Raw genomic sequence first — 23,726 nt, 5'->3', positions numbered from 1 at the left:
TTTTTCTTGTCTTATGCCACATGCCCATCTCTCTACCCTCAGCCAAATCGAAATCAGGTTCATCTACATCAGAGAGTCCTTGAGCAGCTTGCAAGGGATCATGGGAAAACATTGTGATCCTCAGACTGTGAGGGCTGCCTCTGGTACGGTGTAGGAAGTGCATCCATCTCCTGTTTTCTAGGCTTGCAAGTCTCACCAAGGCTCTCAGCTGGGATTTCTCTACCTCTGTCTGTTCCCTGGGAATTCAGTAACTCTGCCTTTCTCTCTACTCCAAATAGTTCCAAATTCTTTCCCCAAATTGACCCACACAGACCTGGTCTTGAGCCCTTTGACACAGAATCTGAGCCATCAGCATCCTCTATGTCCCTGTGGGGTCCGTGTTTCTCAGAGATCCTCCGGCCTCACTCGCCTGTTTCTCTCTTTTGAAGGAGCCAGCATGCCCCAAAGACCAACTCCAGCATCTTCATTTTCCCAAGTTCCCACCATCCCCCAGCCCAGAGCACGCAGAACAGTTGAGCAATGCACTCACAGCCCCCTGGAAGTCAGAGGTGGTGGGGAAAGAAGATCTAGCCCTCTCAGGTACACATGCAGGTATTTCGTGACAGGAGGGGAGAGTGTCCTGATGGAGAGGGACAAAATGCAGTGGAGTCTTAGACTTTATCCCCCAGGCACAAATCTCCCAGAGCAAGCAGAGCTTTAATCCCAAGGGGAAACTGGGGGTCACTTTATGAAAGTTTTACCCACGGAGCAGGAGGAGTTGAGCTTAAAATCCTACCCAAATGGGCCTCAGAATCCTGCTGGAATTTCCAAATCTCCAAAAAAGCAGACAGGGGACCTCATCTCTTGCCAGCACGTACATCTCCTTCAACTCCCTTTTGGGCTCTGGTCCGGTTGAAGAGGGAGTCTTATTTAGCTCAGGAATACATTGTGAGATGCAGGCGGAGGTTTTCTCGGGAGGTGGGAAGTGCAGGGGGTGGTAACAGAATTTCTAAAGGCAAAATGTAGAACCGGGTAACCCAAGGAAACTGGAGGCTGCAGGCAGCTCCGCCCACAGCAACCGGTGTTAGAGTAGGAGTGTGGTGGGCGGGGCAGAGCTGGGAGAAACAGGAGGCGGGTAGAGGCCCAGGTCTCGCTGGACAATCCGGGTGCAAGCCGGGCTCCTCGTTGCCCCCACCCTCCTCGCTCCCCCATCATCCGCTCCACTGTCACACCAAGGAGTTTTCCCACTGTCCTTCCTTCCTGGAGGAGCCTCAGAGCAGCAGGTCCCCCCGCCCCCACGCCTCGCTCACTGCTCCCCTCGTTTTGCTCTTCCTTTCAGAGTCACTCTGGCAGCAACGCCTGAGTCTAGCCGGAGCTCAGAGTCAGTAAACGCTGAGGGAACAAGGCCCTCTGCCTAATCCGCATCGGCCTCGGTTCAGGAAACCACACAACAATGAAGTCGCCCCTATTGATCTGCCCCCGCCGTGCTTTCTCCAAAGCATCACACCCTCCCTAGCGCCTCACTGCTGTCTCTGAGATGCCTCAGGCTCTGCTCAGGCCTGGGCTTGACCTGTGGGAACAGGGCTGAGCCAGGGGACGTGTCACAGCGCATACCCTCTGTGCTGAGCTCACACCTGTGGCCAGGGAGGTGGAGGGGAGCATGTGGCTGCTGGGAGCTTGGCTGCAGAAAGGAATTCCCAGACAAGAGGGGAGAGACAGGGCAGCCCCGAGGCCAGCTTCTTGGGTAACAAACTGAACCTGCTTAGCATCTGTTCCTCTCTTGGGTGCGAAGCATAGGGCTGAGCTCCCACACACAGGAGGTCTTTGAGGCAGGGTGAAGAAAGTTCAAATGTGATGGGGGAGCCACGACCTTCCTGTCTGAAACTGCTCACACTTGCCTGGACTGGGACAGCCTCCCCGACTGTACTGAGGATCAGGCGTGTCTCATCCAAGTCCTCCCTGACATCAAAGACGCCCCACTGTCTGTTTGGGAATCTCACCGTATGCAAACCAGGGGAATAATCTTTGACCTAAGACCAACCACACACTTTCAGGCATCCGGGGTCACTAAATGCTAGAACGGGTGAAGGAAGGACATTGCAGACGTTTTCTGGGAGTCCTTAAAATCACCCTGTTCAGGTGGTTCCAGAAGAAATTTAGGGATGGCATCTAGACCCAGAGACCCCTGAAAGACTTCTTCATCTCGGGAGAGGGGGTAGGGGGCACAGTGATCATGGAGCCCCTGGGGCTGCAGTCCCCCAGCAGCAGAAGATGGGCTGGCGTGGGGGAGGAGCAGAGCAGCCAAGAGCAGTCCGAGGTCAAGGAGACCTTGTGTCAGTCCTGGTTCTGGTGGTCACAGCTATGAAAGCCCCAGGCACTTACTGACTCTTTCTGAGTCTCGGCTTCCTCGTAGGTGACCGTGCCTGGTTCTGAGTAGGTGCTTCATAAGTTCGACCTAATGATTCTTATTCATGCTCCACAGGTGGACCCGGGCTTTGGTGCTTGGCAACCAATTCCAGGATCCGGCCACGAAACCTAGTGAGAGAGTCAGGGCCTTTCTAGAGCTTGTCCTTGGAAGGCCTCATCTGGTTTCACCATGGTCCTACACAATCTTAAGGGCACAGTGAGTTCCCCCCTCTCCAGGCTTCAGGGACTAGGGTTCAGAGCCAGCGGCCCTCAACTACCCCCTCCAGAATGAAGATCCAGAGAGCACCAGGCAAGCACATAGGATTCACGGCCTGCATCAGCTGGGAACCTGTGCTGCAGGACCAGAATGGAAGCCAGAGTCCAAGGAGGATGCTGTGAAATCCTGTTTGCACTGCTCCAAACCCCGAAGGTCAGGGAGCTGCAGGTCTTGCTGGGCCCTGAGCATCCCTGGGCAAAGCCGGTGCAGGCCACACGCTTCCGGGCTGAGGTCAACTCTCCAGGTCTACCCTGTGCCAGCTCTGACCATCACAGGGGCTCTGATATTGGGGTAAAGGCCACCAGACTTCAGGGCTCAGCAGGAAAACAGAAAACAGAGTCCTGGACACTAAACATAGCTCTCCTGTCCCAGCCGGGTCCTCCTTCTGCCTGGGCAACTTCCCCATGATTCCCTGCCCTCTGCCATAGGACCTTCTCAACCCCCCTCAGATCTCTTCACTTGCAGCTCAAGGTCTTGTGTTTGCAGGCAAAATAGAAGCCACCAGAAGAACTCCCTCACTTCCTTGTCCCTCAATCTCTAAACACCCATCTCTTCCGCTTGCCCCTGCCACATCCGGAGAGCTCTCCTTCCACGTGGCTGGTGCCAGCCCCTCCTCCTGAGCAACGGGGCTTTTCCCTACCATCTTCTCAGGGGCCATTTCTGATCATTGCCTCTTCTCTCCGGCATCAACAGCCCCTAGGCATCAGAACAAAGCAAAACTCAAACCTCTCTCTTATTAAAAATAAAAATTTTCCTTGAACCTATGTATCCGCATGGTGCCAAGGACAGTCCCAACCCTTGGGGCATCCCTCTTCCAACCCTGGAACCATTGATAACTGGAGGATGCAGAGCTGGGGCAACCCCTACCCAGGCCACTCTAGAGGAGAGGAGCTTGCATTTGGGGTGGGCAGGGGCTCAACCCAAACTAGTCTTAAATGGGAGATTTAGTAAGTGAGAGTAAGTAGAAAAAGTTCCTGACAGCTCCCTGTTGGACTTCCACCTTGAGTTCGCCCACCCGGCTTGTCTCACCTCTATCCCAAAGTAAGCAAGCTCCAGCAAAGCCTGCTGAGCCCCAGTGGAGGATCCGGATGCACCCAGGAACCCTCCCCAGCCCCCGACCTCCACTGTCGCTCAAGTCTCCCACGTCCCTGCCTCCTAAAAGAAAGTTAAGGAAGGCATTTCAACCCTTCCAGCTGTCAGGGCCCAGGACCCCAGTGCAGACAGACGTGCCAGCTCATCTCAGCATCCTATTCTCAGTAGGACTCCAGGACCCTTTTGCCTCCTCCCTGCTGGCAGCCCACATGAGACCTGCCATGAGAGTCTGGTGCACCTGAGTGTGTATGTGTGCGTGTATTTGTGGATGTGGGTGTGTATAGGGTGTGTCTCTGAATGGTCAGCACGTTGGCCTGTGAGCCCAGAGATCTCTGGCAAGGTCACTTCCCAAGATCCACAGAGAAGGTAGGAAACCACTCCATCTGAGGGAGAATCCCACTGGCTTGCTGATGCACCAAAGATAAAGGATGCCCCATCCCACTCCCAGACCCCTTATACATCAGTTCTGAAGGCAGCATCTCTGTAAGCCTCGGCTGCCCTGACAACAGAACAGCCCCCCAGCCACCAAAGAGGCGAGGGTCTCAGTGGCCTGAGTTGTGTCTGGAGGAGTCATGCTTGAATCTTGCTTCTGCCTCTTGTGCTATGTGACCCTGGGTGAACCATTCAACCTCTCTGGGCCTCGAATTCTTCCTCAGTAAGATGAGGAAACAGTTCACTGTATGGCTTTGACCTATCTGGAGGGGTCTCAATGGAACATATTGTAAACACCTTTGTGAACAGGACTGAGCTAGGAAACTTCTTTAAAAGAGTAACTGAACTAGGAAAAAAGAAATGTGGGGAGTCTGGAATTTCTATATCTTTAATATTTTTTGCAAAATTGCCAAATAAGAGGTCTGATCCAGTCGTTTCATTAGAAAATAAAGTGTTTATTAAGAAACTATACACTGAACACTCCTATAAGTCTCTGTGGAAACACAACGCCCCATTGTCATAGCACAAGGTGAGGAAAATGACAGAATAAAAGATGCTGGGATGGATGGAGCCTGGGAGGCTGGAAATGAGGTAATGATTTACAATAATTAAAAAACATCATCCTCAAGCTTACTCCTTAAAGCCACACTCGGGAGGAGGCCCTCGGCCAAGGGGTGGGCAGGACACGATGGGGAAGAGCCTGACATGAAGCAATGGGGAGCAGGATGGCGGGGACCTGGAGGGGCCAGATAAACACACACCTCGAGGCCTGGGGAAAACCTGAATCCCAGTGTGATACTCTGGACACTCAGGTGCCTGGGAGGCCACCCCAGATATGGGGCAAGAACTTGGAAAGCTTCGTGTTTTTAAACCCATGGAGCACCTGTAGAATCAACCTGGGAACCCGACATGAAAAATCACCATCCACGGAACCCAGGAAGGAAAATTTGAACGGGGAGTCTTAACTCCCATGTAAATTAACCAAAGGCAGAGAATCTGTGATCTATTGCTGTGCATTGCCACCTCAAAACTTAGTGGGTTAAAACCACCCCCATTTTGTCCTAAGAGCTCCCCATGGGAGGCCCTGCGCTCCACGCTCTCCACCATCAAGGGGGCAGCCTGTGCTGATTTCCCACAACCCCACAATGGAGGCACCACGGGTGGGCGGAGCGGGGCTCAGGCCCGAGGTCCACTCAGCCAATGTGGCAGCAAATCTGGGAGAGGTTCAGGTGCTACAACTAGGCCTTTCCTATAGAAGCAAGGTTCCGTCATCCCCTCCCCTCTCCCCAGAGGATCAAGTTGAAACTGGGGGAAACAAAGCCCCTCTTTGGGAGAGGGTGGCCATGGAGTAAGGCATGAGTCAAAGCAAGCAAAGTAAACACATATATTGACCAGAGAACAGGAGGACACTTCCACTGGTGCCATGAGAGGGGCTGGAGGAGGCCATTTTTACTTCTCTTCCCCTTCAGTTCATCTTGGGCTTGAAATGGTGATTCCACTGGGTTCCGAAAATTCTCAGAGTCAAGAATAAGTGAAAGTGGGGGAAGAGAGCCAATCCCGGGATCATGGACTAGCAGGAAGGGCCTTGGTCCCTGATTCCCTCGGTCCCTTGCAGTCCTAGTAGGATGGCCAATTCACGGGCAAGACCTCCTGCAGCCAAAGCTTGTCGGAACTGCAGATCTAGGGGCCAAGGAGGAGCCTGGAGAAATCCTCCTCTCCGAGGAGTTTGCTAATGTCACACTCACTGTGAGCCGTTCCAGAGAGAAGAGGAAGGAGGGGGAAAGTGTGTCCAAAAAAAGTATGGTTTTCTCCACCAAAAAAAATATAGAAAATGATTGGTTTCCATTCTTGCCTCTGAGACCTAATCTGGTGCCAATACTTGGGCCTGGCTCCCCCTCCTCTCACCGCGCCGTCTCCACCTCTGCTTAGTTGCTCTTCCCCACTGGAGGTTGCAGGGCGACGAGGTCACTAAGAGGACAGCCTGGTATCCTAGGGATAGCCCACGCTTCCAAGCAGGGAAAGTGAGGCCGGAGCACGGCTGGACTTCATCAGGCTTTCTTGTAGTGGTTGGATCGTTTTTGGAAAGCAAGAGAATGGCTAATGTGTTTAAAAGATGGTTCCTGCTGCACAGGTTTTTAATTCTCTTTATTGGCTCTAAAGATGGTGGCAGGGGCTGCCTCGGAGGCCAGAAAAAAAAGGAGCACAGTGATGATTGGCAGGAAAGGGCAACCCTGCCGGTGGTCGATGGGGGAAAACACCCGTCTTGGTGGTGTTAAAGGGTGCGGGGGCACCGGTGGCTCATGCAGTTTCTACTTAGCATCCCCGGATCCAAAGAGAACAACGCCTAGAGCTTCCAACCTCTCAGAGGGCCCAGCCTACCAGGGTGACATCAAAACAAGGAGGCTTAAAAGGAGTTTTTAAAAGCCATGACGTCCTTTGCTGAAATAAACATTGACATCCTCAACATAGATGCCATGGTTAAGAGGCTTGGAATGTCCAGGAAGGCTTATTGGATTCAACATAATTTCTCTGAAACCTATAAAAAACAAAAACAAAAAAACAGAAAAACAGAAAAAAGCAAAATAAAGTAAAAAACCAAAACCCCCCAAAGAAGATCAAAACTAGGAGGGGAAGCAGAGAGGGAGCTTAAAAGGCGGGAAGAACTGGCCATACAGATACGGATATATTGGAAACAGCCAAACGTATTCTCAGCAAAAGGGAAGGATAGGAGGAGGGGATTAACTTAAAACCAGGCATGGTCAGAGAAACTGGAAACACTCCATTTTGCTGCGGCCTCCACTGAACCGAGGAAGGGAAGGAAGCAAAACATTTGGGGGCTTGGCCTTGGATTGTCATGCAAGAGGAGGAGCAGCCTCATCTAAGGGGGAGGAGCCCCTGACGATGAGCCGATAGGTAGGTGAGAGAAGGGTCTGCATAATTGCTAGGGTCACTGGGGGCCTATAGCGCAGGAGGAGAATGCTTTCTCTGTTCTTACATTCCTAAGGGATACCAGAGGGCCATTTCTCATCCTAGGAGCTGGAACCATGTAGACCACCTTTGACCACACCGGGGGTAGGGGCGCTATACTTCCAAAACTACATAAGCTCTTTCTCCTTCACTTTTTCATCTCATTTCATCAGGTCAGTGGAAGGTTTAGGAAATGATGGCTGATCACTCAGCCTTCTCATAATTCTAAGTCTTATAGGGAATGGAATTATCTTGGAGGAATAATGGTGTTGGCTACTGGGCCATGGGCAGGCTCAAGCAAGGAGGGCTTCCATGATAACTCAGCTCCTTTCTGGCCATACCATGATGGACTGAATTAGGACATCCAGAGATGTGAGTGTTCCTGATCAAATCTCCAGAAGGAGGTTTCTCAAGCAACCTCAGATCAAAATAATGTCTGTCAAATAATGTCTGTAAAGAGTGTGTTTGTTTACGTGTGTGAGTGTGCAGACAAGACAGGAGCAAGCCTATCGTTTCATGAAAACTATGTGTAGACATGTGGAGGGCATAATGGGCGGCTGGATGTTGGAAACGTGATGGGGGGAGATTGAACTGGTTGCATTGAGACTTTCCTCCTTTCCCAAACATATTATGATCAAAGCAGAGTGGAGTCATCTTGGATGCTGGGAGCCCTCCCTCTTCAGGGAACGGGGTCAGATTTGTGGAGACAGAGGGAACTTCGCTTGTCTATGACATTATGTTTGGAGGGAGGCTCAATTTCCAGATGAGACGTTTCTGTGATCATTTCCCTGTGAAACCTGGGACAAGGGTTCTCTTGGGTCTGAGGCAGAAGGGAAGGCCTCGGTCTGGGCAGCCTGCCTGGAAGGTCCATGACACCATTGTTTGTCTCCAGCCCATGGCTCTTCTCTTGCTTCTCCCACATCCCTCCCCTAGGCCCTGTGAAGCCGCCTCCCCTGGAAGACTCCTCTAACACACGGGATTCTAGTACCAATCCCACACTGGGCGCCTAGTCATCCCTCAGTCTTCTGGGACCTATGGAGACTTAATGAGATCTTAAGATCTTAAGAATCAACATTGGTGGGGGGAGGGGTCTGTACTGCATACAAAGACGTCAAAGGAGGTAACTCACCATGTGACCTTGGGTAAGACACTTCCCCACTCTGGACCTCAGGTTCCTCATATATATAGTGAGTTGATGGGACTAGATGATCTCTATTGTCCTTCAAGTTTAATATCCCATGATTGTCTATGTTTGAAAAGACCCCTGGCAGAAGAGGCAGACATGGGGGAATTAATGGTCAGTATTGAGCCCCAAGCGCAAAAATGTAGGGAAGTATTCTTCTTAAGTGCACAGACACAGAGATCCAGGTGTTCCCAGCTTCTGTACCCACCCTGCTTTCCTTGTAGGGGCACCTGGTTTATTTTATGCACAAAATCTAGATACATTATCTGCTGAATATGGCACAGTGTCATTAAAGAACTGTATAAGGGACAGGGAAGAAAGACTTGCCATCACCATGAACTCCATGCCCCCTTTCCCTAACATGCTTGCTCCCTTCCCCTTTTGGGGCCAGCGCACCCTGAACTCGTGCCCACCACTGCTGCTCTGTCTGGATGCCATTCCTGGGACTGGAAGGACGATTCTTAGGACTTGAGTGATGACCCTACAGGTCCCCAGACCCTCTTTCTGGCACTTTCTCTCCCATAGAAGAAGTTTAGTTAATCTTCAAAAGGGATAACTTGACGAGGGGGAATGAGGAAGAGACGAGAGGGTGTTTTTGGCCGCTTAAAATCTTTCTTGCCTTAGTTGGGGTGTAAACAGTCAGAACAACAAAAGCTGTTGGTTCACTGGAGACCCAAGGACCACAACTCCTATGGAAGAGATATCACCATGGCTTGAGAGTGACATCTCCTTTGGAGGCCGTGTGGCATCCGTGAGCCCTGGAAGGCTCCATGTCAGATCCATTAAATGCAGGGGCCAAGCCTGCCTAAGCCTGTGCCAAGGTCGCCGAAGCTGCCTCCGTGAACATGAGCCTTTTCCCATATGAGCCGGGATCTGCAGTTTGTTTTCTCTGGAACTCTTTCCCAGGTGGAGCCTTTCCAAGATTCTAAATGTTGAAGCCTGATAGCATAAGAGGCACAGCTCCAAGATCCTCCATTCCTCCCCCTCCTCCTCAGAACAACCCTGGAGCAGGAAGGAAAGGCATCTGCCGGGGGGAGGGCAGGGGAGACCAGGACCACCACGGCCACTGACTGGGAAAGGGACAGATGGGCAGAGGGAAGGCCAAAGAGGGGCAAATACACCTGCGAAGAAGGCCTCTCCCACCAGTGGCCCACGGACCCCCACTGCTAACCTTTTCCTCCATCTGTCAACAGCTTTCCCCAGATTCATCCAGCACCAAGTTACGTGTAGGCCCTCTCTAACTCAGAACACGGCCTGGTCTTCAAGGACTCTCCAGGTATCTATTTCCTGAGAAGGGAGCCAGAGACTCTGTGATCATTTTTTGGAAAGGGAGGGGAGCTAAGCTGTGAAGGAGCAGGCTAGGGGAGATGAGGCGCTGAGGATTGGATGGGAGGTTTGGGAGCCAATCCCACTGAGCTAAAACCTGGTTAAACCTTCAAGGGCAAGTCCTTTAATATTCATTAGAGCAAGAGAAGTGGGCTCCTATGGCCTTGCAACATAAAAGATGGCCTAGACCTTCAACCTCTCTGTTTTTCTGACAATCTCCCAGATCCTAACCATCTCTCCATCTCTGGGCTTTCACCCCGGCCCCACTCCTGTGCTCTGGTCTTGAGAATCTAGAGACACCCGCTTCCCAGCACCTGGCAGGAAGAAGAACATCCCTGCCTCTTCTGCCTACACGCTCTTCATCCAACTTTGGATTCACAAGGCCTCCCTTCTGGTCCCTGCTTCTTCCTTTTGTTATCCAACATTATAATTTTATTATCTAACTCCATAAAGTGGTTTAGGTTATGGCCTTGATAAACAGCCCAATACCAAATGGAGCTCTATTGGATTATTTTCCAACATTTCCTCTTTAAATGTCTTCGTTTGTCATCTTAAAGTTGCTACATCACAGTAACGCTTAGCACTCACATAGCATTTGCTGTGAGAAAAGCACTTTATACTCATGAGTGGGTTGAAATACACAGGAGTCCTGGCGCTGAGGTCATGGGTGCTTAATAATAGCAAACCAGAGGCACAAGGCAACTCAGATCCTTGATCAGAGAGAGAGTGAGAGGAGAAGGAGGAAACAGGATAGATGTCAGAAATGGGGAGCCTGCTCGGCACCTGACCCCAGTCAGGGGGCATTCTTGACACAGCCTCCCTACCTTTCCCAAAGGGGTAAGAAAAGGTGAAGTGTTTTGACCCATGCTGCAGGTAGGCATGGGCTAAAGAAGGGAGCCCCAAGCACTGCCCAGCTATACCAATCCCACCATCAGATGGATCACTGACCACCCCGGAATCCAAAGGTCTATATAACTTAGTGACAGGGCCAGGCACTGCCTACAGTTAATTCAGGATCCCCTAGTATCTTTAAAATGCTGATATCACTAACTGCGTTTTATATGTAGGAAAACTAAGTCTCAGTAATATATTAAAAAAAAAAAAAATCCAAGTTCACTTTATGGCAGAGTCTGATATTGACCCAAGCTCTTCGTAACCCCAAAGTCCTTATAATTAACTACTTTGTAATATGGCTTCCATTTGTTGAAAATCAATATCCAGGAAAAGGAGGCTGAAATGGATGTCAAATGGAGGCAGCAGTGGTGGGCACATTCTCCAGGGGAAGAAGGGCTTTAGCTCTAGCTCCTTCGGTAAGGCCCAGATGAAGGGCCAGTTTTCTTTCCTTGTCAACAGCTTCCCTAGCTATGGAGATGAGCATCCCCATCTGGCCCTCCCCCGCTCCAGCAGATGCCCATCTAACCCTTGCCCAGGCTGCTTCAGTTTCTGCACTACTGGCCTGCCACATCCACCACTCCCACAATAACACCCTGCGTGTATGGGGACCTGCCAAGAAAGGAATCCCAACTCTATCTAGACATTGACTCCTTCATTTTGATGTTACTTCTGGGAGTTCAGCTTAGGAAGGATAACAGAGAAACCTCATGAAAGAGAGACAATAATGGATTTGGAGAGAAGAACAATTACTCAGAACATAGTCACACCCATAGCAAGAGTGTGGAATATCTGAGAATATTCCTAGGAAGCCAAGCCTGGTGCCCAGAAGAAATCTCTCCCCAGCACCCTTCCCTAGGCCACTATGTGAACAAGACAGGACAAGAAAGAGTCCATTATGGTAAAGCAAAGCTCCCTCACAGACGTCTCTTGCTTTGTTTCCTGCCTGTATGGTGCCCCTCCAAGGTCATGGGAAGAAGGTCACCAAGAAGTCTTAGTGGTCCCCAGGGTATGGCTATAGTTGCTCTGTTCTGAACCTTTGCCTCCTGATGTGCCTATTGCTTTTTCCAATCTAAGTTCTTTCTTCTCCTTCCATCGGACTCAATAGAAGCCTGGTGGCACTAACCCAAGTGCCAGAGACCCAAATGCCTAGGCTTCCTGGCCCACAAACTAGCTTGCTTAAGACTCTCAGATCTTTTCCTCTGTTATTCTGAGGTTGCAAACCTAACCTACAGGCCATATGTGGCTCTAGGATGTGTCTTTTTTCAGAATAAATGTTCAGTTTCTTAAAAAAATTTTTACTTAGTTGCCAACATTTAAAACTTGAGAGATTTCACATTTAAAATATCCCTGTTCTAGCTTCCCTTGAAAATCCAAGAGTTCTGGCAATGCTGGGCCAACATTTCTACTCAGTGATAATCAGCTACAATGAAGTGGCGACCACTCTATTTAGACAGGAAGTGTGTTTTCCAGTTTGCCATATGCCCCACCACTCCTTATTATCCTCCACCTGGCCCCTTTGCTTATTTATAATACATACATGGTTTATCTTAGCATCTGAGTTAAAAACTTTACAGTAAACATAAAGCCAGCAGGTTTTGAACTGTGCACTAAAGATCAGGGAATGCCAGCTCAGCAAGCCTCAGGGACTGTCCCTATAATGACCAAACTTGGGCTCCCTCTGGCCATGTTAATGATTAGAAAGAAGGGCTGGAAATCTACATTAGAGGGAAAAACATATCTCAGACTGAACTGTATGGGTTAGGGTGCTTTGTGTTTGGAAATCAGGTTCCCAACAAGAGAGTATGCTGGAGACAATTTACAACACTGCTGTTGGGGGAGAAGGTGGCATTTGTATCATCAGCTGTCTGTGCCTTCCACATTGCTTGACACATGTAAGGCACTTGACCAAATCTTCTCAAGTGCCAGACATTTTTTTTTGGGTGGGGGGGTGAGGAAGATTATCCCTGAGCTAACATCTGTGCCAACCTTCCTCTATTTTATGTGGGATACCACCACAGCCTGGCTTGATGAGCCATGTATAGGTCCATGCCTGGGATCCGAACCCGTGAATCCAGGGCCACCAAACTGGAGTGCATGAACTTAACCACTACCCACCGGGCGGCCTCTAGTTGGACTCTTTAACACAGCTATTATATTTCATGGGGCACAATCTGACCCAAAATATTCTCATATCCCTATAAAAACAAACATGCGATAAGGGTTCTATAAAATATTGAAATGTACTTGGAACTGAAATGTCCCTCTTGTATACTTCATGGCTAAGAGTGTTGAATTGAGATCCCTGAGTTCAGTACACAGTACCTCTTCCTGCAAAGTCGTCTCAATACTGCTGGGAAAATCAATAATAAGACTGCACTGGTCCACGTGCCAAGTCTGGTTCCAGCTGCATGCACATGCTCCGAGGGAGGGGGCTGAGGCTGAATGTACCCCAAACGTGATTCAGCTCATGGAGTCATGCCCACGGGAAGTCACAGTGAGAGGGCATCCATGCCCAGATGAGATAAAAGGGCAGGGACACTGAGCTTCTCAGACAAAAGTGAAAGGCTCCTCCCTGAAGGAATCTTGAAGGCTCTTACGACTCCCCTGGGGGTAACTTCAAGGCTCACTCTCCAAAGGAGGAGGATGTGCCCAAGGGGCTTTGCCGTTGGTACCTCTAAGATTGTCCCAATGATAAGGTGAGCTTCGTTTAAAGGAGTCAAATGTTAGAACCAGAGAAAAGGAAATTCCTTGCACTCAATGACATGGAGGAAGTGACCTCTTAGAATCAAAATACTCCATGTGTCACGGAGTAAAATTAGTCTCATGGCAAAATCTGTTTACCATTCCAAAAATTAACCATATGGGGAACAATTTGTAATCCTGGGACATCTCCTCCTGGTTAACTGAGAGAAGAGAGAGCCTCAGGTGTTAATAATTTTATTCTGTCTTCATTCCCTCTCTGCACTTCAAAATGTTTGTCTTTCTATTCTGCACACTTTTTCCTGTCTTGATTCTTTCTACACTTTTCAAACGTTTGAAATATCTGAAATATCAGAAAAGTGTACAGAATATCAAAACTATGTGCCCATCACCCAGTATTAACAATTTACAATATTTTGATATCTACTTGCCAAATTTTTGAGAGAAGTAATACATTACACCTCTGGTTATGAACCCACATGAGTCCATGCAGGGTCCTGTTCCTGCTCTCATCCCTCACCAGAGGTGACCACTGTCCTGAAATAGATGATTATCATCCCAGGCATCTTTTAGTAATTTTTCTACATAGGTATATATCCATAAGCAAGTTATAGTATTGTTTTGCCTAAGTTTAAACTTTAAAACGAGGGATGTTTTCTAGATTTATCCATGTTGATACATGTGCCTCTCGTTCAGTAATTTTAACTGACGTAGTCCACCGTGTGAATATACTACAAAATATCTGATGTTCTACCAACTGACATTTATTTCCATTTAACATTATTCCCAAAAAAGTTGCAATAAATATTATTATGCAAGTCTCTTTATGGGCATGCGGGAGAGTTTCCCTAGGGCGGCTGTTGGCAAACTTTTCCTGTAAAGGGCCAGATCGTGAATATTTTAGGCTTTATACACATCAGACAGTCCCTGTTGCTACTAAATTCTGCCATTGTAGTCTGAAATCAGCCAGACAGACAACATGTAAACAGAGGAACGTGCTCCAATAAAACTTCATTGACTAAAATAGGCGGAAGCCAGATTAGGCCCTGGGCCCACGGGCCACCATTCGCTGACCTCTGCTCTAGAGGCTTGTAACTGCTTAAAGTGTGGGCGTGTGGACCAGCAGCATCAGCATCCACTGGGAGTTTGGTAGAAATGGAGACTCTCAGCCCCCACTGAATCCACAACTGCATTTTAACAAGCTCTTCAGGTGATTTCGATGCAGAAAAACATTTGAGAAGAATGAGTTTAGAGGATAGCCCTATGATTTAGTGTATAGAAAGCCTTCAAGGTATTGCTAAATGTTTCCGCCAAGTAATGGTACCAACTCATATTTCTGTAATCACTAAATGGATGAACTTCTTACCCTGTATCCCAGTATCTGATAATATCTGATGAGTGGTAGATGTTCTCTCCTTGTAGTTTTAAAGTGCATTTCTCTGATTACCGCTGAGGTTGCACATCATCTCGATTGGAATTTCTTGTTCTGTGAACTGTCTATTCATATCCTTTCCTCATTGTGTGTATGTATTATATATATATGTTATGTATATATGTGTGTGTAATATATATATTATGTATAAATGTGTATGCGTGCATATAGATTATATATAATTATCATTACATATACATAATATACATCCGTGCATACATACACACATATATATGGTAGTATATATAATGTGCGTGTACATCTATATGTTGTTAGTCTTTTCTATTTGTGGAAGTTTGCTATTTATTCTGTATGAAAAGTCTGTCTTGGATACATGCATTGGAATTCTGTTCTCTCAGTCTATGGTTTATCCTTTAACCTTGTATATGGTATCTTATATAAATTTGTTTTTAAATTAGTGTAGCCAAATGCATTCAACCTTTCCCTTATGTTACTTAAATCTATATCTTAAGATTTTCCCGCTCAAAGTCAAAGGATGTATTCCTTTCCTTTAAAAGTACTACATTTAACAATCTCCCTTAGAAAAGAACTCCAAATAAACGATGTAAAGACTTGTCACTCAAGGAGGTGGACCTTAACCCCCCACCTTGCGTGTGTGCTGTTTATCAGCTTCCTTCCAAAGAGTATGGCAGGGGGAGAAACCTAACTTTACAGTGGGGAGCCCTGGCAAACACCGTCTCAGCCAGGTGATCATGGTCAGCACCATCAGTGAGGTCACGTGATGAGCATATACTCTTGACACGATGTGATGAGGCTGGCGCTCGCCTCTGCGGTCTTCTTGCCCAAAACCCATGACCCTAACTGACAAGCTCAAATTGGGAGACGCTCTGCATAAAGTCTGAACAGTGTTTCTCAAAACTGTCAAGGTAATCAAGGACAAGGAAAGTCTGAGAAATGATCACAGAATGGATGAGACTAAGGAAACACGGTAACTAAATGTAATGTGGTGTCCTGGATAGGATTCTGGAACAGAAAAAGGACGTTTGAGGCAAAACTGGTGAAATCTGAATTAAGTACTGAGTTTGGTTAATAGTAACGTACTGAAGTTGCTTTCTTAGTTACGACAATGTATCATGGTGATACAGGATGATTACAAGGGTGAAGGGCATAGGGAATTCTCTGTACTATTGTTGCAACTTTTCTGTATATCTAAAACTATTTTAAAATAAAAAAACTTATTAAAAAAAAAGTTCTGCTTTTAAATTTCACCCAGAATTTATCATTTATTTTGTGACTGGTATGAGGTAATAATATAACTTTATTTATCCTCATGTGGCTTTATTGAATAGCTTCTCCCTTTCATACTGACTTGCAATGACATATCAAAAATATACACAGACCCACATATCTATCCATCTGTCTATTTATTTTTATATCTACATACATATGCATGTATGTTTTCTGAGTGCAAAAGAACGATTATGCTTTGACCTATTTGTCTCCTCTGTCTTAATTATAGTAACTTTATAAGTCTTTTTGTCTACTAGAGCAAGTCCCCTCAATCTTTATCTTTTTTAAAAGAAATACCTTAGTTGTTCTTTGTCTTTCATTCTTCTATAAAAATTACAGAGTAAGCTTATCAAGCAAGTGTCTTCAAAGACTCTGCTGAGATTTTTATTGGGAGTGTACTTAATTTATAGACTTGGGGGAGAGCCAACTTCTTAACTACACTGGTTCTTCCTATCCATGAACAAGATATACGCTCATTTACTCATTCTTCTTTTATACTATTAATATTTCATATTCTTCCATAAGATGTTGCATATCCTTTGTTGCATTTATATTTTTTAACCTCATTTTTTTCATTTTATTTCATTTTTGCTCTTGTAAATATGATTTGTTTTCAGTTAACTTTTCTAATGGTGTTTAGGGAATATACTGATTTTTGTTCATTGATCTTGTATTAGTAATTTTGTTGAACTCTCTAATTAGTTCTATAATTGCTTTATAAATACCTTTTGATGTTTCATGTCTGGTGATCATATCATTCATGATAAGGATGGTCATCTATCTTTCCACTTCTTATATTTCATTTCTTGTCTTATTGCATTGGTTAGGATCTCTAGAACATTGTGGAATAAATGCCATGATAACAAGCATCCTTTTCATTGTTTTTTTTCCTCAAAGATTTCATCATTTTGAATTGTAGTTCATTTTGAGTGGGATGGGGTTTTTTCTGGTTTTTCTTTTTTTTTTTTCTTTTCCTTTTGTGCTCAGTTATCACTGTCTAATGTTGTTGTTGTTGTTGTTGTTGTTATTGCTGCCCCTATCAAGATTCCTAGAACGTCAGTTCCAAACCCATCCTATAATGATGGCTAGGACTCCTAAAGGGTAATGCTATTTTAAAAGAATAAGCTTATTTAAAATAAAAAGTTCTACTTTTAAATTTCACCTAGAATTTACAATTTATTTTGTGACTGGTATGAGGTCATAATATAACTATTTTTCCTCGTGGTTTTATTGAATAGTTTCTCCCTTTCATACTGATTTGCATTGGGATATAACAGAACAGTCTTCAGCTAGTTGTGTGGCTTAAGTCAGTTCATCATCTCAAAGGCTCCATCTTTATCCCATCTCCCCTACTTCCTTGGGCTCAGAGATTCCTATTAGCTGTGATGTCATATAGGGGTTCACAACATTCTTTTTTCAGACTCTTTTCATCAATGTGGAAGACAGTCCCCAGCCTACTGCTTCAAGTAGTGACTCTATGTCTGATCCCCTGACAATTTGGAGCACACATAACTCTGCCAAACCGTCCACAGATAAATTCTTGACCTTACATTTTGCCTCCAGACTTGGAGCAATGAATGAATGTAGTTCTGCCCATCAACCTTTCATTTCTGTACTGCTTCTGGTCCATCAGGTTATTTATCTTGTTTTTAGGTCCAGCTATGTGTTCTTATATTTTTATTTCATTGCTATATGTTTGGAGCAGAGGAGGTGCACTAAAGCATGAACTCACTGTGCAAGCTTGACTACAGTCCAATTATTTTTCCTTCTTTCTACATTAGAGAAAAATGTATTTTCTTTGTTTCCTTAACTAGTACCTTCAACCCTATCTCCAACTTCCTTCTTCAATTATTTCCTGTCTCTCTAGCATCTTCCATCAATCACGTTCTATTCCCCTTTCTACAGAAATCAATATATGGTCACTTCTGTCTTTTAGTATGTGCACATGTGCCAAATCCATGTATGCCCATATTCCCCGTCTCTCACCTGGTAAAGGATGGAGTAATGTCCTCCACTTTGCCAAACCATTTGCTATCATCCCATTTCCTTAGTTCCTTTGGGTACAAACATTTTGTATGATTTGATTCCACTATAACCTCCACTATCTCACAGATCATTAATGCTTAATTTCCCATAATCCAAGTTCTATTCCTTCCACAGAAACTGCCCTCTTGAAAGTCACCAATAGTTACCCCATGACCAGATTTTATCCATTCTGCTTCACCTTGATCATTCCACAGAATGTGGCATCTTGACCACCCCCATCCCCCATGACACTTATAATACTGTGTCACTCCAGTCATCTTTCTACCTTTTTACTCCCCTTCTTTCTGCTGGCTTCTCTTCCTCCACCTGTACCTATGACGGTTTCTCAAGGATCAGTGTTTTCACCCCTGGCTACCCAAAGTCTCAGACCAGCAACAGCAGCATCACCTGAGAACTTGTTAGAAATGAAGGATCTCAGGCTCTTCTCCAAACCCATGGAATCAAAAATCTGCATTTTAACAGAATGCTCAGGTGATTCCTATGTACAGTAAAGTGTGGGAATGTGCAGTTCTAGCCATCTGCTCTTCTCTCTCCACATCTCCCTCTTCAGTCCATCATTAATATCCACTTCCAGGGGGATGACTTCTAACATTTTAACTCAAGCCACAAACTCTCCTCCAAATTTTGTTCTCACAATGCAAACTGGCTACTTGGCATTTCCATTATTGTGCATCATAACCACACACTCAACATTTCTATAATCCCCAACCCAAACAATTTTCCTTCCTGACTGGCCAATTCTTTAAAATCACTACCATACTTTTAAAATTACCCAGGCACAAACTCTTGGAGTCATCCTCATTTCTTGCCAATGTCTTCCTAAATCCACCTATCTAATCAAACATCAGGTTTCAATACTTACTTTGCAGTATCTCATGTACACATCCTTTTACTGGATCCCCACTTCAGCAAAGTATGATAGAAAGATCTGGCGACAGATTGACTTGGGTTTCACATCTCTATTTTACCACCTACCAGCTGTGTGTGACCTTAAAACCTTAAGTAAACTATTTAACTTCTCAGAGCCTCAATTTCCCCTTCTGTAAATATCATTTTCATCAGAAATATCATTATCTATCTCACAGGTGTTGTGGTGATAAAAAAAAAAAGAAAAGCATCAAGTCAGCGCCTGGCACACGAAACACATTAGATGGTTAACAAGCATTGGTTTATGCTTCCTCATGACCCACCTCAATTCTAGGGCCACTGTTCTTGGGCTTTGTAACATCTTCCTCTGATTCCGATGCCTAGGTTGATTCATCTGACACACCATTGTCAAATTATAGCACCAAAACATCACATTCACCAACACACCACCCTGTTCAGGAACCAACAGTGACTTGAAAGTGTCTTTGCATGAATCCCAAATGGCTTAGGCTGCTATCTTGGTCTTGCCACACCCTGTTTCCAACCAAAACTTCTGGCCCCGTCACTCACTGCTCCCCTATTCACAATCTCTAGTTCAGAGAAACTCTAAGCTGACCATACCTCACACCCTTTAGCTTCTGTCCTTGCTTCCATGGTATTCTGTTGTCCCAAATGCTTATCTCCTAACTTACTTTTTCCATCCAATTCCCATTAATCCTTCAATAACCAGCTCAAATCTCACTGTCTGTATAACTCACTTGGCAGTTCACTGTGAATTTCTATGGGATACTTCTTCCCTGTTACCTGGAACTGTTTTAAATGTATGCTACAGTGAAATTTTTGATGTATTTCTTTTTCATTGCTCAATAAGAATCATTTTTTAAAAACCTAACAATCAATATCTATAAGCAGTTACACATGCCCAGGCAATGAACTAAGTACTGTGCATGGACTTCCTCATCTAACCTTCACAGCATCGCTATGAAGTGAGAATTGCTATGGTCCCTAGTCTGTGGATGAGAAAACAAAAGGGGCAGAGATGCTCAGTAATTCATGCCAAGTTGCCCTGTTAATGAGATGCAGAATCATCTTGAATCCAGGCTTTCTCATCCCAGCTCCCATGCACTTACCCCCTCTGCTCTATTGAAACCCAAGCAGGAAGCACATCCAATAGCTCTATTTCCCATCTGATAGATGAGGATTTTAGAGAATAGAAAACTTGCCTTTTAGAACCATGTGACATGACTCGTGTGTGTATGTGTGAATCTGGTAACAATATGCCACGTTATTTCGAGGTCCTACTATAGCATCTTGGCATTTGCAAAGCATTTCTTTTTCTAAAAACTTTTAACAATTATGTTAGCCTCAAAATAACTCTGTGAGGTGAGGAAAGAAAAAACATTGTTTTCTTAACATCAGTGCCTCCTACCCCTGACTTGACCACGTGGCCCTCCCAGAACTAAAGTCCTTAAGTCCATCCACCACCCCATGGTGCCTGATTTTCATCAGGGTCATGGCCATATTGTCTAGGATCTGATGAGCAAAAAGCAAAGGCTGGAGTCTAGCAGGAAATGTAATCAATAAAGCCCAAATCCCTGGGTGATATCAATTTTAAGCAGATTTTCTTAGAGCAGGGTATAGCTAATAGGATCAGGTAGCTGGCATAGTCTAAATTTACGGCCCTAACAATTAAATAATATAAACCTATGAGTTGCTTTCCAACGATTAGTGATGATGATGAAGATATTGAAGATGATGATGAAAGAAAAGACGAAAAGAAGACAGAGGAAAAGAAGGGTCCCACTGTATATTTGTAAAGAGCAATCGTTCCTAACCTTTCTTGGGGACTTCCTTAATTTGATGAAGGCACGGCTGTACACAGACATAATAAAAAAAAAAAACTCATTCATTTTGGGCAGTGGACGTGTCATGGTCTAGCTGAAGAGCCAGATTAAGAGCAGCAGACATATGCTTCACGGGTTACAAAGTGCAATGACAGGCACTTTGCAATGACAGACTCTGTGGCAGACACCAGCAAATGCAGACTCAAATCCTGCTTTCACTGTGCTCCTAATCTCCAAACTGCTGACACATGTTGCCTCCTGTACTCATGGCACCACATGCAGAGCTGGGGAAAGGGAGAAGGGACACCAAGATGAGTAAGACGCAATTACTACCTAAAAGAGGCTTAAAATCCAGTGTCAAGAATGTAAAGGCCACACCTTTCCAAGCTTACTGTTGCAAGCTTAATTTTACTTTCCAAGCTTAATTTTGCAAACACCTGAGTATCAATCTTCCAGGAGCAAAAAACAAAAAAGGAATTGGAAGTTTACAGTCAACTAGAGTCCTAAAACAAATGATTATAATGAGGGATCTACTCTAGTGAGTGTCAGGAGAGGTCCTCACCTAGAGCTGTGGGAGTTCAGTGGAGGAGTGATCACACATGAGGGGGAAAGAGGAGGTGGGACAGATTGTCACTGAGCAGAAATGCATGGGGGGCATTGCAAGCAGCGGGAGCAGCATGGACAAAGTACAGTAAACGGGGGATTGTTGTGGGGTGATTTGTGTCCCCCCAAAATATAATCCTAGTCCTTCAGAATGTGACCTTACTTGGAAAAAATATCTTTGCAGATGATCAATTTAAGACGATGTCATTAGGGTAGGCCCTAAACCAATATGACTGTGTCCTTATAACAAGGGGAAATCTGGGCACATAGATAGACACACACATGCACTGAGAATGCCATGTGAACGTGAAGGCAGAGATTGACGTGCCTTCAGAGGGCACGTGGCCCTGTTGACATCTTGATCTCGAATTCCTGGCCTCCAGAACTGTGAGACAATAAGTTTCTACTGTTCCAAGTCACCTACTGTGAGGTACTTTGTTACAGCAGCCCCAGCAAACTAAAAACAGGATTTGCTTTTTTTTTCAGAAAAGCAGAGTATAATTTGGCTGGAAAACAAAGCAGGAGGAAGGGGACAATGAGGACCCAGCTCAGCAGGGAGGTCAGGAAAACAGTGTCGGGGGGCTACCTATGAGTAATGTCATAGGCATGGGGCATCCCGAACCAAGTGACAGTAGTGGAGCTGTACTGTGGAGAGAATTTAGAAGTGGGGACTGGTATGAAGTGATGGACAGATGGATGAAAACTGACAGATAGATAGATAAAGATAGATTGATGGATGAAAAGATATGGCATGGGTGGATACATGGATGAAAGATTTAGATTAAATGATGCGTCAACGCATGACAATGACCCTCCTACTTAACGTTAAAAATCAATTTCCCAATGTTGAATTCTGTTTCCCACTTTCAAAACATTGTCACGTAGGTTTGGAAGAACGAAAGTCCTATAAATTTACAGAATTACCCACCCGAGAGGGCAGTCTCAGGGAGCGCTGGGAGCCCCTGGTGCAGGCAGACACAGGCTGCACTCACCAACTCTGTGCTAGAGGGCGTGGGGCACCTCTGCCCTTAGGGACCTCACCCCTAGTTAGGGCCCTATGACCTCGGTTGAAACAGCCAGCTGTAACAGAAAGGACCTGGGGTCATGAAAGCAGCATCCAAGAGTGGTAGGGCCTTCCTAGGAGTTAACTATGATGGGAGACAACCTCCTCAGGGCAGGTGGCATTTGCTGTGAGGCTTGAAGGAGAGAGAAGATTTCTAAAAAGATGGAAAGGAAAAGTTATTCCCAGCAGAAAGAACCACTTGAATGATGGTCTTGGTGGGAAGGTACGAGATACATCCGAGGGAGAGTAAAGAGTTCCTACTGGGAAATAAGTGGAGACGATTAGCTTGGGTCTGATGATGAAGGACCTTCAGGAATTTGGTCAACGACTGAGTCTGGAAGGATTTGAAACAGGGGACCAGTGGTGGTTGGACTAGGTAAGGCAGGGGCCTGCAAGTTTCTTCCGTTAAGGGCCAGATAAGAAATATTTCTGGCTTTACAGGCCATATGGTCTCTGTTGCAACAAGTCAACACTGACGTTGTTGCATGAAAGCAGCCATAGACGATGAGACATGAATGAGCATAGCTGGGTTCTCACAAACTTTAATTATGGACACTGAAATTTGAATTTCATATCATTTTCACGTGTTATGAAAGACGATTCTTCTTTTGATACTTTCCAACCATTTAAAAATAAAACCATTCTTTGTTCCTGAGCTATACAAAAACGGGTGGTGGATTGGATTGGGACCACAGGCTATAGAATGTGGACCTCTGGGTTAAAGGGTGATGGAAGCAGGTTGGACAGGGATAAACTAGGACTGGGTTCATGGAAGGACAGCCAAGAGGATGGACTGCAAAGAAATGCAAAGGCAGCTTATGCAAATCAGAAACTTAGCATCTGATTAAATGTGGGAGGTGGGGGAGGACGTGGGGCCTGGGCAGCCCCAGGGCTCTTCAGTGTGACTGATGATAGGACCATTAGCAAAATTTGGGGCATGTGAAAAAGAGCAGGTGTGGGACGCTTTCGTTACATACCCAGGAGAGCAGCCTGCAACCCTCAAAGGGAGTGTGGCAACACTTGGAGTAGGGATTAGGAACTTAAACCCTTGACTGTATTTCATCAGACCCAAGGCAAGACACTTGCCGGTAAATGATGCTCTTCATGGTATGCACTGCAGCACATGGAGTAATTCTCATCTCCAAGCACTGCAGTCCACTCCGTTCACAGTAGAGTCGCTTTAGATTTGATTAGTGGAAGGACTGACAGTGATGTTAGGTCAACTTATTTAAGGAAATTTCTTGTGTGGGGATGAATTCTTTGGGGATTTCCCTGGGTCTCTTACCCCTCTAAGCACACTGTCTGCCTTAGGAGACAGGAGATATAATTTCTAGATTTTAGACTGTTACCATAGTCATCTCATT

General features: G+C 45.7%; 1 protein-coding gene across 6 annotated transcripts in view; it reads right to left on the bottom strand.

The window, feature by feature from the left end:
* The window catches only part of NTRK3 (neurotrophic receptor tyrosine kinase 3), a 361,677-nt gene that overhangs the window by 91,844 nt on the left and 246,107 nt on the right, over nucleotides 1–23,726 (bottom strand). The window contains exons 13-14 of one of the 6 annotated variants that reach the window (XM_070618148.1): nucleotides 8,283–8,417; nucleotides 4,621–6,722 (exon numbers count right to left, since the gene is read on the bottom strand). The exons of 4 other annotated variants lie outside the window; for them this stretch is intronic. In XM_070618148.1, coding sequence (XP_070474249.1) covers nucleotides 6,604–6,722; nucleotides 8,283–8,417 — 254 coding nt within the window. In that variant the 3' untranslated portion in view covers nucleotides 4,621–6,603. Of the gene's footprint in view, nucleotides 1–4,620; nucleotides 6,723–8,282; nucleotides 8,418–23,726 lie in introns of those variants that run through there. One more of the 6 variants, XM_070618149.1, reaches the window with a different exon arrangement.

This window comes from Equus przewalskii, chromosome 1, assembly GCF_037783145.1.
Source record: "Equus przewalskii isolate Varuska chromosome 1, EquPr2, whole genome shotgun sequence".
Lineage (NCBI taxonomy): Eukaryota > Metazoa > Chordata > Mammalia > Perissodactyla > Equidae > Equus > Equus przewalskii.
The sequence above is the reverse complement of the archived record's forward strand: the minus strand, read 5'-3'. Positions and strand labels throughout refer to the sequence as shown.